General features: G+C 47.3%; 1 protein-coding gene across 1 annotated transcript; it reads left to right on the plus strand.

The window, feature by feature from the left end:
• The first annotated feature begins 12,153 nt into the window (after positions 1–12,153).
• si:ch211-119o8.4 (somatostatin receptor type 3) lies at positions 12,154–13,694 on the plus strand. Its single transcript, XM_056421659.1, has 2 exons — positions 12,154–12,560; positions 13,031–13,694. The coding sequence occupies exons 1-2, from the start codon at positions 12,154–12,156 to the stop codon at positions 13,692–13,694; spliced, it is 1,071 nt and encodes a 356-aa protein (XP_056277634.1).
• The last annotated feature ends 858 nt before the right edge of the window (positions 13,695–14,552 follow it).

Raw genomic sequence — 14,552 nt, forward strand, 5'->3', positions numbered from 1 at the left:
CGAACAAAATCGCTGAATTTGCTGAGCTGACATAAAGCCACATTAAGAGGGGAGGCAAACACTACCTCGCCTCAATGTAGGGTGACAATGGAAGATTCTGTAGCTAAGCTAGCGTAGCTATATGCTAAATTTAATAATGGATTAAAAATAGATATGCTCAGTTTAATAATGGGTTAACACGATAACGCGAACGTTTGCTGATAACACACGCCCTCCAATAATTAATACCGTTACGATCAAACATTTCTCAAAACTGGACTTTAAATCCAAACGTGAAGTGATCGATAATGGGACCAATGCCGGAGCTCAAATGTGTGCTTCAAACGAAGGACAGAAGATAACTTGATCGACTCCACACAATAAAGGCAAATTGCTTCACACAGTGAGTGTTTGTGATCACTTTGGAGGAGTTTACCTTGGACAGAAAGAGATGAAGCGCCGACGTTAGCTGAGCTGCTGCATCGAACACATGACATTCCTGTCATTTAATTCCGTGCATGTTCAAATGCTTCTTCATATTAGTTGTATTTCCTCCCTTCGACGAAATAGATTTTTGACACACGTTACAAGTGGCGTCGTTGTCATTTTGTCTTGTGAAATAGAGCCAAACTTTAGAGCGCTTCTGCCTCGTTGCCATGTTTGCTGCAGTCTGAAGAAACTAAAAAAGTTCGCGCATGCGCAAATCCACAGAGGACCGTTAGCAGAACCGTTAAAGAATTTGGCTAACGATCCCAAACAATCGGTTCACTGGGAACCGGTTCTAAAACAGAACCGGTTCTCGATGCCCATCCCTAGAGGGGAGAGGGTATATGTGAGCCAGTGTGCTCCTATTGAGCAGCACGAGCCCAGGTAGAAGAGCCTGACACGTGACACGGTTCCACGTGCAGTATGATGCGAATAAATGTGTTTCTGTTTTTGTTAGATATAATAATAACCCACACCAAAAAAGGATGTCAACATCGTGTCACCTCAATTATAATAATACTACATTGTGTCTCCTCTCAAACACCTGAGCCCTGGTTGTGTTGTTGTTGCAGGCGTAGGCCTATATAAGCAGTTCATTCAACCAATTGACAATTTTTTGACAAAGGCTCAGAGAAGCAGACAATCATCTTTTACGCAACACAGGAGCTGTGTTTGTCATTTCAAATCTCGCCTTCTTTTGGACAGAGACGACGAACAGACAGATTACGGATGATTGCTCTGATTATCACATTTGAATTTATGGAAAACGGATCGCACAGTGATACCACGAGGCCGATCGCTCTCGAGTCAAACGTACCACGAAAAAACACAGAGACTCGCATCTTGGAAAATGGGTAATGAATGACAGAAAAACAAAGAAACTACAGAGACTCATATGACTACAATTTCAATTCAATTCAGTTAATTTTGTATAGCCCATTATCACAAATAAAAAATTTGCCTCAGAGGCTTTACAATCTGTACACATAGACATCCCTGACCTTTGACCTCACATCAGATCAGGAAAAACTCCCAAAAAATAGAAAAAAAACTTTCACAGGGAGAAAAGTGAAGAAACCTTCAGAAGAGCAACAGAGGAGGATCCCTCTCCAGGATGGACAGAACAATAGATGTCATGTGACCAGAAGGAATCATTACAGAGTTACAACACATTCAATGAATATGACTGAGTGTATGAATAGTTGGTAGTAGTCATGGACCCCGATCCAGACCTCCATGATCCATCAGGCAGATGGAGGTAGAGAGGAGGAGTGGGCGGAGCATCAGCAGGGCCATGGCAGCAGACCCAGCCAGGTCCAATGGACCCAAAGAGACTCTAAATGACTACAAAGAGACTAGTGATGACTACAAAGATACTATTGATGAGATTCATATTGATTACAAAGAGATTGCTGATGAATTCAAAGAAACTTGTGAGTATAAAGAGACTCAAGAAGACGACAAAGAGACAAAGAGATGAATATAAAGAGACTCAAGATGACGACAAAGAGACTCAAGATGACTACAAAGAGACTCAAGATGAATATAAAGAGACTCAAGATGACTATAAAGAGACTCAAGATGAATATAAAGAGACTCAAGATGACTATAAAGAGACTCAAGATGACTATAAAGAGACTCAAGATGAATATAAAGAGACTCAAGATGACTATAAAGAGACTCAAGATGACTATAAAGAGACTCAAGATGACTATAAAGAGACTCAAGATGAATATAAAGAGACTCAAGATAACTATAAAGAGACTCAAGATAACTATAAAGAGACAAGATGAATATAAAGAGACTCAAGATGACTATAAAGAGACTCAAGATGACTATAAAGAGACTCAAGATGACTATAAAGACACTTGGCAACTGTGGTTCGGTGGTAGAGCAGGCTCGTCCTTCAATCAGAGGATCGACGGTTTGAGTCCATGTCATTGTGTCCTTGAGCAAGACACTTAACCCCAAGTTGATCCCGTAGCTGTCAGCGGTGCATGTATGTTTTATGAATGTCATTCAGTCCTGAAGGGCAGGGGGCAGCTTGCATGGTAGCCTCTGCCATTTATCATGACTGGAAAAGACTACAAACAGACTCAAGATGACTACAAATTCTTGTAAAAGAGACTATAGATGGCTACAAAGAGACTAAAGATGGATACAAAGAGACTATAGATGGCTACAAAGAGACTAAAGATGGATACAAAGAGACTAAAGATGGCTACAAAAAGACTCAAGTTTGCTACAAAGAGACTAAAGATGGCTACAAATATACTCAATATGGCTACAAAGAGACTATAGGTGGCTACAAAGAGACTATAGATGGATACAAAGAGACTAAAGATGGCTACAAATATACTCAATATGGCTACAAAGAGACTATAGATGGCTACAAAGAGACTATAGGTGGCTACAAAGAGACTAAAGATGGATACAAAGAGACTAAAGATGGCTACAAAAAGACTCAAGTTTGCTACAAAGAGAATATAGATGGCTACAAATATACTCAAGATGGCTACAAAGAGACTCAAGATGGCTACAAAGAGACTAAAGGTGGCTACAAAGAGACTCATGATGGCAACATGATGGAAACAATTTACCCAGTCCCAGAATCCGCCCATGACACTTGTCATAACCCTGCTATGTGGGCTAACTGGTGGTAGGCCTGCTGAATATCTGATTAGATAGCCATTTTGACCGATTTATTTGACCATTGCATTTGTTTGTTTTTGAAGGAATCCTTCTCACAGATGCTAAAGACAGTAAAACAGCATAAACAAAGACCAATGACACGGCTGAACGGCTCGGTCTGAGCCCCATCGTGCTGTAAATCAGCTTCAAGTTAAACCCATAAACTTTACTGCCTCCATTTCCCCGCCATAGCTCAGACCAACACCTTTTATTCCTCCCTTCAAGAGAACGGACGCGCCGCACTCTCGCATTCCTGCATCTCCGCCCTGAGCTCCTCTCCCACCGACGCAGCTGTGTCATTTCCCTCTCAGCTTTATGAAAGCCTTCAATTCATTTTCGCATCCTATCTTTACGATCGGAGGAGGCGTGTTTGACACTTGGGTGGAAGCAGCCGTTCATCCTCCCTCCTCCCGCCCTCGTCTCTTCATGCTCTCTCTCACCCTCTTCCTCACCCTCTTCCTCCCTCTCCCAAACTCCTGTTTGTTTTCCCCCCCGAGAACAAAGCGAGTCTCATAATACCCACTGCCAGCAATTATTGGAGATTAAAGCTGTGTGCGCTTGTGTTTTGGGTTTGTGCGCTTGTGTAGGTGTTGCAATGTGTTTGTGTGCGCTCTGCCGCTGAGGCGTGTCACGTTGTGAGTGTGAGCGAGAGTCAGGTCAGCTTGAGACGGTGTTTAGTCGGAGATATTTTGACAACAAATCCCTGGAGGGAGAGAGGTTGGGCTCAGGCCGGCGGCGTGGGCAACGTCTCGATGCTTTCGTGATCCCCAAAAGGATGAATCCTCACATGTTTGATCCGAAGACTTTTCCTTTTTAGCGTCAGAATTTCCTTTCAAACACCCGGAAACAAAAATCGGCTCGACGTTCGGTGGCTATTAGCGAATGTTAGCCGATCAGCGTGCTCGGTGAGCATGGTGAGGGTGCTGCACGCTAAACATCAGCAGCTCGTGGCTGTGGACTTTGAGTTCATTCTGCAGCAGCCTTTACGAAGTAGGCCCTGCTGCACGCAGCATGCGTTCAATTCAGACGTCGGCCCACTTGAACTTTGACCCTCTTGCTCATGTATGCAATGAACCTGAGCTGCGTGTCTTTGGGCTGTGGGCGCCACGTGAGAGCGGCCGCGGCAGAACATCCTGGTACTGTGTGTAGCGTACTGTGTGTAGCATGTAGCGTGCTGTGTGTAGCGTACTGTGTGTAGCGTACTGCGTGTAGCGTACTGCGTGTAGCGTGCTGCGTGTAGCGTGCTGCGTGTAGCGTACTGTGTGTAGCGTGCTGTGTGTAGCGTACTGTGTGTAGCGTACTGTGTGTAGCGTACTGTGTGTAGCGTGCTGCGTGTAGCGTACTGTGTGTAGCGTACTGCGTGTAGCGTACTGCGTGTAGCGTACTGCGTGTAGCGTGCTGCGTGTAGCGTGCTGCGTGTAGCGTACTGTGTGTAGCGTACTGCGTGTAGCGTGCTGTGTGTAGCATACTGTGTGTAGCGTACTGCGTGTAGCGTGCTGCGTGTAGCGTGCTGCGTGTAGCGTGCTGCGTGTAGCGTGCTGCGTGTAGCGTACTGCGTGTAGCGTACTGCGTGTAGCGTGCTGCGTGTAGCGTACTGCGTGTAGCGTGCTGCGTGTAGCGTACTGCGTGTAGCGTGCTGCGTGTAGCGTGCTGCGTGTAGCGTACTGCGTGTAGCGTGCTGCGTGTAGCGTACTGCGTGTAGCGTGCTGCGTGTAGCGTACTGCGTGTAGCGTGCTGCGTGTAGCGTGCTGCGTGTAGCGTGCTGCGTGTAGCGCACTGCGTGTAGCGTACTGCGTGTAGCGCACTGCGTGTAGCGTGCTGCGTGTAGCGTACTGCGTGTGTGCTGCGTAGCGCTGCGTGTGGCGTGCTGCGTGTAGCATACTGCGTGTAGCGTGCTGCGTGTAGCGTGCTGCGTGTAGCGTGCTGCGTGTAGCGTGCTGCGTGTAGCGCTGCGTACTGCGTGTAGCGTGCTGCGTGTAGCGTGCTGCGTGTAGCGTGCTGCGTGTAGCGTGCTGCGTGTAGCGTACTGCGTGTAGCGTGTAGCATGCTGCGTGTAGCATACTGCGTGTAGCGTACTGCGTGTAGCGTGTAGCATGCTGCGTGTAGCGTACTGCGTGTAGCGTGCTGCGTGTAGCGTGCTGCGTGTAGCGTGCTGCGTGTAGCGTGCTGCGTGTAGCGTACTGCGTGTAGCGTACTGCGTGTAGCGTGCTGCGTGTAGCAGCCACAGGAGCGTTGGAGAAGTGTGTTACTGCCCATCACTCCAGTTCGCTCCGAACGGGCTCAGGTCCGGTTCTTCCGACACCGAACCCTGACGGACACTTCTTTCCTCTTCTCCTGTTAAAACCCCAAATGGCCTCCTCCAAGCCGAGTGCACACGTTGTCGCCCAAAACACACCGTTGTGCCATCGCCTTGAGGTTCCCGTCAATTGGAGTTAAGTCACCGTACCCAAACCCTCCATAGACTCTTTGCCATATGGTGTGTGTGTTTGTGTGTGTGTGTGTGTGTGTGTGTGTGTGACCAAAGGACAGCATGAGAAGTCAAGAGGGGGAGGGGGAGGGGGATCCAGGGAGGAGCGCAGGTGTGTGCCGTCTCCTCTGTTCCACAGCACTCATCAGCTGATGGTGAGCGGAGGGCTTTTCCACCCGGGCGGCTCACTCTTCACAGGAAGTGAGGCACGAACATTTCTCCTCTTTTCCCTCGCGGCGCTGGCCACGTTTCAGTCCTCGGCCTTTTTGCTTTTGTGCGTTTCTGCCTCCAGTCCACACCTGGGCCCTCCGGTCCACACCTGGGCCCTCCAGTCCACACCCGGGCCGGGGAGTCGCTGGCTTCTGATTGAACCCAGCTGAGGTTTGACTTTTCTGTGTGACTCTGTTTCGATGAAATGTTTATTTTTAATAGATTAATTTGTGACCTACTGAGTGTAACTTATTCTTTTCAGAAATGGGTTTGAGAATGGCGGCGGACCAGTTTCTATTCTAGTTATTAACTTCTGCTGCTAGTTATGTGACGTTTACTGTTGTATAAATATCTCAACGTTAAATAGTTATATCACTAAACTGCTAATGTTGAGTGGCACGAGATGAAAAGTTATTTTTACCAGAGGAACATGAACGTGTGTGTACCACATTTTAATGGCAATTCCTCAGATTCAATTTTTTTTAAACAATAAAAATAATGTCATTGATGATAATGCATTAAGTTCAGGGGAATTAAAGCCGTGAAACAGCAACAACTAAAAACCGGCCATGTTATCCTCAGCAAAATATTCTTAGGTAACAGCTGCCCCGACAGACTATATTAAAAAATGGACCAATCATAAGCATCCTTGTACAAAAGAAAATAAATCAATTATGTTAATAATAATAAGAGGAAAATTTAAATATATATTCAACAACTAGTGGAGGAATTGTTATTAAAATGTGGTACACGCAAACATTTGACCTCACAGTGGCGCAAGAGGTCACAGACTCAACTCAGAATTCCGGGTTCATCCTCTGGGCACCTCGACCGTCTGAACCAAACCCAACAGCAATCCACCCAAAGGGTTTTGACCCGTGTGTCATTCGATCACGGCTGAAAACCAAAACGAGTTGAGGTGACCGTAAATCTGCTTTCCACATTTTCTCACTTTTCTTAGTCCTGAATTCAATTGTGTGGTAAATCAATCCAAATTGTATTTTTTTTTCACTTCTTCTTCCTCCTTTTCCTCTGAAAGCCACAGGCTGGATGGATTGATTTTTCATGCAACAGATGATGTGAATCCATACACTGCGGCCGAGGAGTGAAACTGAAAATAGCCCCGGAGCCAGACCCGACTTCTAAATCAGTCAGCCGGCGCGGCCGGAGGTCAGCGGGCCTCAAATGCATCGCGGTGAGCTCGACCTTGTGTCGCTCACTCCGCGTCTCTTCCCGTCACTCGTGTGTTCTTTAGGCCGTCTCTCTTCATTTGTCACATTTTCTTCCCCCTTTCAGCCCTCCTGTTACCTTTGGGGTCAATTTCACCCCATTCGATGTTTAACGTCTCAAAATATATGATTGACATCATGTTTTTTGCTTCATGTGTCACGACTTTTCTTGATTTAATGGGGACAACTGGGTAAACATAAAATGAACATGATGAGATGTTTTCAATGTCCTGTACACAACGAGTACATACCGGTGTTCTTTGGGGTCATTTTACAGACCTATTTTATAGGTTTTGGTTGTTTTGGATGATATTGAGGTCACTATAACATGCAATTGTATAATCTTCAAAAAGGTTTAGGGCCCTAACATAACCATAGCAAACCACTGATAGTTCGGACATGACGCGGGGGAGGGGCAAACAAGTTTGCCCAGCAGCCTCCTAACCACTTTTTTTATTTAGAGGGGTATACACACATTAAGTACCTGACACTTAAACTGGTGAACTAAGTTGAATTAAAATAATTTTCTGGAGGTTTAAATTGCTGGAGTCCAAATTGACCTCACGGGTAAAAGATGTGAGTACATTTGAAGGTAACAGGAGGGTTAACTCCTCCTCCTCCTCCTCCTCCTCCTCCTCCTCCTCACTCCTTGTGGAGTTGCAGGTTTGTGTTTCTGCGATGGGAGAAGTCACATTTAGTCCAGGCTGCTTATTTGTTATCTTCCCTCATCAATATGATGCCCCCTTTTAAAATGCACAGTCAGCAGTTCGTGGTGACTCAAAACACCAACTCAGGGTCACGCTGACCTTCTTGCACGCGCTCATTGTCGCCCACCCCCAACCACCACCATGTGGACAGGGATGTTGAGCTTGAGTGAGATGCTGCAGGGAAAGGACAGATGGGTGAAGGAATGAACAAACCTTTGTTCATTGGTACGTCCATCTGTCACACACACACACACACACACACACACACACACACACACAGTTGATCAGGGTTTGACAGAAGTGGGAGTAAAAAACACTCTAAATCACATTCATAATGTCATGATAGTTAAAGAGCTTCTCCATGGTGCTGAGAGAAAAGTAATTATGGATTACTAGAAAGTAACTAGGCACATCTACTCAAGTACTATACGTAGATGTGTGTACTTTAGTGTATACTTCTACTCTGCTACACTCAGGAGGGGGTTTCATCCAGACTCCTGAAGCGCCTCGCGGCTGTGTGAGAGAGCCTTTGGGTCAATCTGTCTTCAAAGCGGCAGCTTTGGTTTCAGGGGGCTCCGGGGGGACGCGGCCCAGAGGGGCCCAATCGATCCGCTGATACTCAGGGCCCCAACGATGGACGCTCCATGACGGACGTCGACGTAGAAATCCGTTATCCGGACAAACCTTCCACCGAAATGTCAGCGTGCAGGCCGGCGGGTCCTTTCAGAGGCTTGTTGTTGATAGTGCCACAGGCTCACTGAGAATGACACTGGACTCGATAGCCCCTCTGAAGAAGAAGACACACTGAGGAAGAGGAGGTTTGCTCCCCTCAGACCCGCAAACTGAAGCAAACGTCACGAAAGCTTGAACGCATAGTTCAACTAATCTGGAAGAATCCCGCTTAGTTTGGCGAGATAGTCTTAAAATTTATAAGAAGGCCCTCCGTAATGCCAGAGCAGCCTATTACTCATCAGTAATAGAGAAAAATAAGAACAACCCCAGGTTTCTCTTCAGCACTGTAGCCAGGCTGACAGAGAGTCACAGCTCTGTGGAGCCGAGTATTCCTATAGACCTCAGTGGTAATGACTTTATGAACTTCTTTAATGAAAAGATTTTAACTATTAGGGACAAGATTAATAATCTCTTGCCCTTAACCAGTGCCAATCTGTCCTCAAGTGGAATGGCCTTGGAAACCGCTGTATGCCCTGGTGTATATTTGGATGGCTTTTCTCCCATCAACCGTGACCAATTATCTTCAACGGTTTCTACTTCTAACACGTCTACCTGTCTCTTGGACCCCATCCCGACGAGGCTGCTTAAAGACGTTTTGCCTTTAATTGGCGGCTCTCTATTAGATATTATCAATGTGTCTCTGCTAACAGGCCACGTACCACACTCCTTCAAAGTGGCTGTTATTAAACCTCTCCTGAAGAAGCCCACTCTGGATCCAGAGGTGTTGGCTAACAGACCGATCTCTAACCTCCCCTTCCTCTCCAAGATCCTTGAGAAAGTGGTCGCAAATCAGTTGTGTGACTTTCTACATCATAATTGTTTATTTGAGGAGTTTCAGTCAGGATTTAGAAAACACCACAGCACCGAGACAGCACTGGTGAAAATTACAAATGACCTCTTAATGGCAGCAGATAAAGGACTCATCTCTGTACTGGTCTTGTTAGACCTTAGTGCTGCATTCGACACCATTGACCATGACATCCTATTACAGAGACTGGAGCAGTCGATTGGCATTTCAGGCACGGCACTAAGTTGGTTTAAATCCTATTTATCAGTTTGTATTTGTAAACAATGACGCCTCGATAACCACCAACGTTAGTCACGGAGTTCCACAAGGTTCTGTGCTTGGACCAATTTTATTTACCTTATACATGCTTCCTTTGGGCAATATTATCAGGAAACACTCCATAAACTTTCATTGCTATGCAGATGATACTCAACTATATCTATCGATAAAACCAGAGGAAACCAACCAACTAAGTAAAATTCAAGCATGTCTTAACCCTTGTGTTGCCTTAGGGTCATTTTGACCCGAATCAATATTACACCCTCCCCCCGCCTTTGGGTCATTTTGACCCGATTCAATGTTTCACCCTCCTGTTACCTTTATATTTACTAACATATTTTACCCTTTGGGTTCAATTTGACGCCAGCAATTAAAACCTCCAGAAAATTATTAGAATTAATATTGTTTTCCAAGTTTAAGTGTGAGGCACTTTATGTTTGTTTGTTGACTACCGAAAGAACACCGACATTAAACATTGAATGGGGTCAAATTAATCCTAAGGCGGGGGGAGGGTGTAATATTGATTCGGGTCAAAATGACCCAAAGGCAACACAAGGGTTAAAGACATAAAAACATGGATGACCTGCAACTTCTTGATGTTAAACTCAGACAAAACCAAAGTAATTTTACTCAGCCCTGAGCACCTCAGAGATCAATTATCTGGTGATGTGGTTTCTGTAGACGGCATTGCCCTAGCATCCAACACCACTGTAAAGAATCTTGGCGTTATCTTTGATCGGGACTTGTCCTTTAACTCCCACGTAAAGCAAATCTCAAGGACTGCATTCTTTCATCTACGTAATATTTAAAAAATCAGGCACATCTTGTCTCAAAAAGATGCAGAAAAATTGGTTCACGCATTCGTTACTTAGAGACTGGATTACTGCAACTCCTTATTATCAGGCTGCTCTAATAAGTCTCTTAGGTCCCTCCAGTTGATCCAGAATGCTGCAGCTCGTATTCTCACTAAAACTAAGAAAAGAGATCACATCACTCCTACACTAGCTGCTCTGCACTGGCTCCCAGTAAAATCAAGAATCACTTTTAAAATTCTTCTCCTCACCTACAAAGCCTTGATTGGTGATGCACCATCATATCTTAAGGAGCTTGTAGTACCATATTGCCCCACTAGAGAGCTACGCTCACTAAATGCGGGACTACTTGTAGTTCCTAGAGTCTTAAAAAGTAGAATGGGAGCCAGAGCCTTTAGTTATCAAGCTCCTCTTCTATGGAACCAGCTTCCACCTTCAGTCCGGGAGGCAGACACAGTCACCTCATTTAAGAGTAGACTTAAGACTTTCCTCTTTGACAGAGCTTATAGTTAGGGCTGAATCAGGTTCACCTGGTCCAGCCCCTTGATATGCTGCTATAGGCTTATAGCTGCCGGGGGACGTTTTAGGATGCACTGAGTACCTATCTCCTCTTTTTTCTCTCCTTAGGGATGCATTTTCATCTCTCAATCACACGTTACTAACTCTGCTTTCTCCCCGGAGTCCTTTTGACTTCACGTCTCATGGGGTCATCGGACCCTATGAGATGGCATAGATCCTATCTGCTGATGGATCATCGAGGTCTGGGTCGTGGAATTCCTGCTACCGACTACGCCACTGTCCTGTTGAGACTCCGCCCACTGTTGAGACTCCGCCCACTCCTCCTCCCCACTGCCATCTGCCTGATGGATCGTGGAGGTCTCCATCGTGGAATATGCCTACTATGAACTATTCATACACTCTGTCATATTCATTGAATGTATTTTAACTCTAAATCTATCCTTCTGTACACATTACATCTATTGTTCTGTCCATCCTGGAGAGGGATCCTCCTCTGTTGCTCTCCTGAAGGTTTCTTCCCTTTTTTCCCCCTGAAGGGTTATTTGGGAGTTTTTCCTGATCCGATGTGAGGTTTTGGGGCAGGGATGTCTATGTGTACAGATTGTAAAGCACTCCGAGACAAATTTGTAATTTGTGAAATTGGGCTATACAAATAAACTGAATTGAATTGAATTGTTTACTCATCGCAAGACGCGGTTTGTTTACTTGTCGACCGCCTCGCCCTCAAACCCAAGGCTCCCCCGTCTTCCCGTGTTGTTTGTCCAACCGGGGGGAAACAACAAGTGCCCCCCCTGTTTGTGTCGCGGGGCCGTCGACCCGCTGATGTCGCCGAGCGTAGGTTGATGTCACCCGAGGGAGAAGGAGAGGTGGGGGGGCCGACGGGTCTAAATCATCGGGCTCTTCAATCACAGGGAGGGAGTGGCCCGGCGAGGGAGGAATTACGCTTGATTCGGGCCCCATCGAGCTGCAACAATTATCAGCATGAATAAAACATGGAGGGTGAGCTGATTAGAATGAGTGTTCGGCATTATGCCGACTCAGCGTGCGTCTCCACACTCCTGATTTTTGTCTCTCCCTCACAGTTGTCGCTGGTTCTCTTCACCTTGACCCCCGAGGTCCCCTTGCCCGCTTGCACTCCCTTCACCCAGCCCTCTTTTTTTTTGTTATCCACAATCTTATTTCGTAGAATTATTTGTTTTTTATGTTCTTTTTTTATCCTCCACCTTTAAATAATGTGTTCAGGTTTGCCTTCGCCATGCCGGCCATAGTCAACCTCCTTTTCAACGTGGTGTCCACCAACACCACCATCTCCTTCACCGTGGTGCTGCCCACGGTCAGCCTGGTGTCTCTGCTGGTGGGGGTCGGGGGTCACCTCCTGCTGTGGCTGGTGCTGGTGAGGAACCCCCGCAGCCGCTCCAAGCCGAGCACCGTGCTGCTCCTCAACCTCAGCCTGGCGGACCTCGGCGCCCTGCTCACGCTGCCGTGCGTCCTCCTGAGCGCCAGCTTCCGTGACTGGCAGCTGGGCGGCGGGACCTGCGTCCTCCTGGGGTTCATGACCTCCGTGACGGTGGGCGGGGAAATCTTCAGCCTGGCGGCGCTGTCGGTGCTGCGGTATCGGATCGTCGCGCCCCACGCCAGACCGCCCGCCAGCCTGACCCAAGTGTGAGCATGTGAAATATTCTTTTGACTTATTGTTGAATTTACCCCGACTGGTGCACCGAGATATGAGCATTAACCCTTAATTGAGAATAATTGGAAATAATGTGAGTTTTTCTTAACTCGACTCATACCGGCTTTAACGCTTCTCCAGAAGTGGGATGGTTACCCGATGAACAAGACGACTCCCGCCTCGTGTCAGTTGTCATCATGCATGAGAATAAAGCCTGAGAGCATGAGAATAAAGCCTGAGAGTCAATTTCTTAACCACAACCCAGAGGCAATAAAGCGGAGGCATAAATCAAATGTGCCAAAGCGAAGCCGAGCCGAGGGCGTAAATCACAGGTCAGCGGCGACATCGAAGGTCAACGCTCTAACAAATTGTGTTGGCTCCCATCAAATCACGATGTCGCTTCCCATCGCACCCGAGTCCACGTTCTCATTCAGAGTCGACCTCTGTTTGCTCTCCTCCGCAGGTCGTGCACCGTCGTGGCCATTTGGCTGGTCTCGGTAACCATGGCGCTGCCCAAGGTCACCTACATCGACTTTGAAGGCGGCTGCACGTGGGCGGTGAGCCGCGGCGAGTGGCTGTCCTTCCTGGTTCCCGCTTTCCTGGTTTATTACGTGGCCCCTCTCCTCTGTATCGCCGTCAACTGCGGCCTCATCATCTCCCACCTCCGCGGCTGCCGGGGGACTCGGGCCGCCGACCGGCGCAACAAGAAGGCCACCGCCCTGCTCATCGGCTCCACGCTGGTGTTCGCCGTTAGCTGGCTGCCGTATTACGCGCTGGAGTTCGTCAACGTCATGTCGCCGTACGTCAGCTCGGCGGCTTCGCCCGTCGGTCCGCCGTCGGAGTCCCAACATCTCCCGGGCGAGCCGGACGTGACGAGGGTGTCCCTGCTGTGGGAGGTGGCGTCCCTGGTGGCCATTTTGCTGGTGTGCCTGGCTCCGTGCTGGAACCCGCCGCTCTACTTCCTGCTGTCGCGTCCGGCCGTGCGTCAGCTGCGCGCTCTGCTGCCGTCGTTCTTTCGGAAGCACTTGGGGGAAACCCCGGTGCAGCGCTGGCGTATCGCTCCGGCTCCTCAGCCTCCCGCGCGCTCACTTCCTCACCAAACTCCGACACACCGGCCGACTCAGTAGAGTGAGAACGCTCACGGCTGCTCCGCCCACACATCCCCGTCACGGACTATTCATATTTATGTACATAAGAAGTGGACGTAGTCGCTTTGAGGACTGCCGTTTTGAAGCCTAGAGTTCAGCATTTCGTCCGGTGCCATCTTGTTTTTTTAATAACTAGTAAACAGAAATGATTATATTTTGACGTCAACAGTAATAGTGAAGGCGACCTTTTAATCACAAGGTAGCCCTAAAGCATAACCTGCTCTATTTCACTCTAAATGGACCATCATTTACTAAATGAAGATTACGCTGTATGGAAGAAGACTAAAGGTGCGTTCACACCAAAAGCGAAGCTATTTGTCCGCGTGACGAAAATCCCACGAAAAGTCAACGTACAGACGCAATATTTTTCCGGACGGCGCGTTTGGGGCGTTTGGGGAGACGTGATGTGGGCGACGCGTTTACAGCGGCGCAATTTTTGCCCCTAGTTGAAATACTAAATATTTCAACTTTGAGGCGGTAATCTCGCAACTCGGGCCAATCAGCTCTTGAGTTGCTCGCTGTCCCGCAGTTGAATCAGAACAAGACGGACAATAATGTTATGAACACAATAACATATATTATATATTATAATGTTATGAACACAATAACATATATTATATATTATAATGTTATGAACACAATGACAGCATTTAGATGTTCCGCTCTCGTAGCGCTGGAAGCGGAAGTCTTTCAGACGTAACAGTAACTTCATCGGTGAAAGTGACCGAGCTGAGTGAGCCTACGGGTGATGTCATGAACCCAAACACGAGGGTGTTAGTGTGTGGGATGTCCACAACAAATATAAAGTAGAACTAGTGGTTAGTTATTCTGGTGGAT

Source organism: Pseudoliparis swirei, chromosome 8 (genome assembly GCF_029220125.1).
Source record: "Pseudoliparis swirei isolate HS2019 ecotype Mariana Trench chromosome 8, NWPU_hadal_v1, whole genome shotgun sequence".
NCBI classification, from domain to species: domain Eukaryota; kingdom Metazoa; phylum Chordata; class Actinopteri; order Perciformes; family Liparidae; genus Pseudoliparis; species Pseudoliparis swirei.

Excerpts from the sequence above, each read along its gene's own strand:
- si:ch211-119o8.4 (XM_056421659.1), top strand. The coding sequence starts at position 12,154 with ATGCCGGCCATAGTCAACCTCCTTTTCAACGTGGTGTCCACCAACACC. Across the intron at positions 12,561-13,030 it reads CCCGCCAGCCTGACCCAAGT|GTCGTGCACCGTCGTGGCCA; the intron begins GTGAGCATGTGA and ends TCTCCTCCGCAG.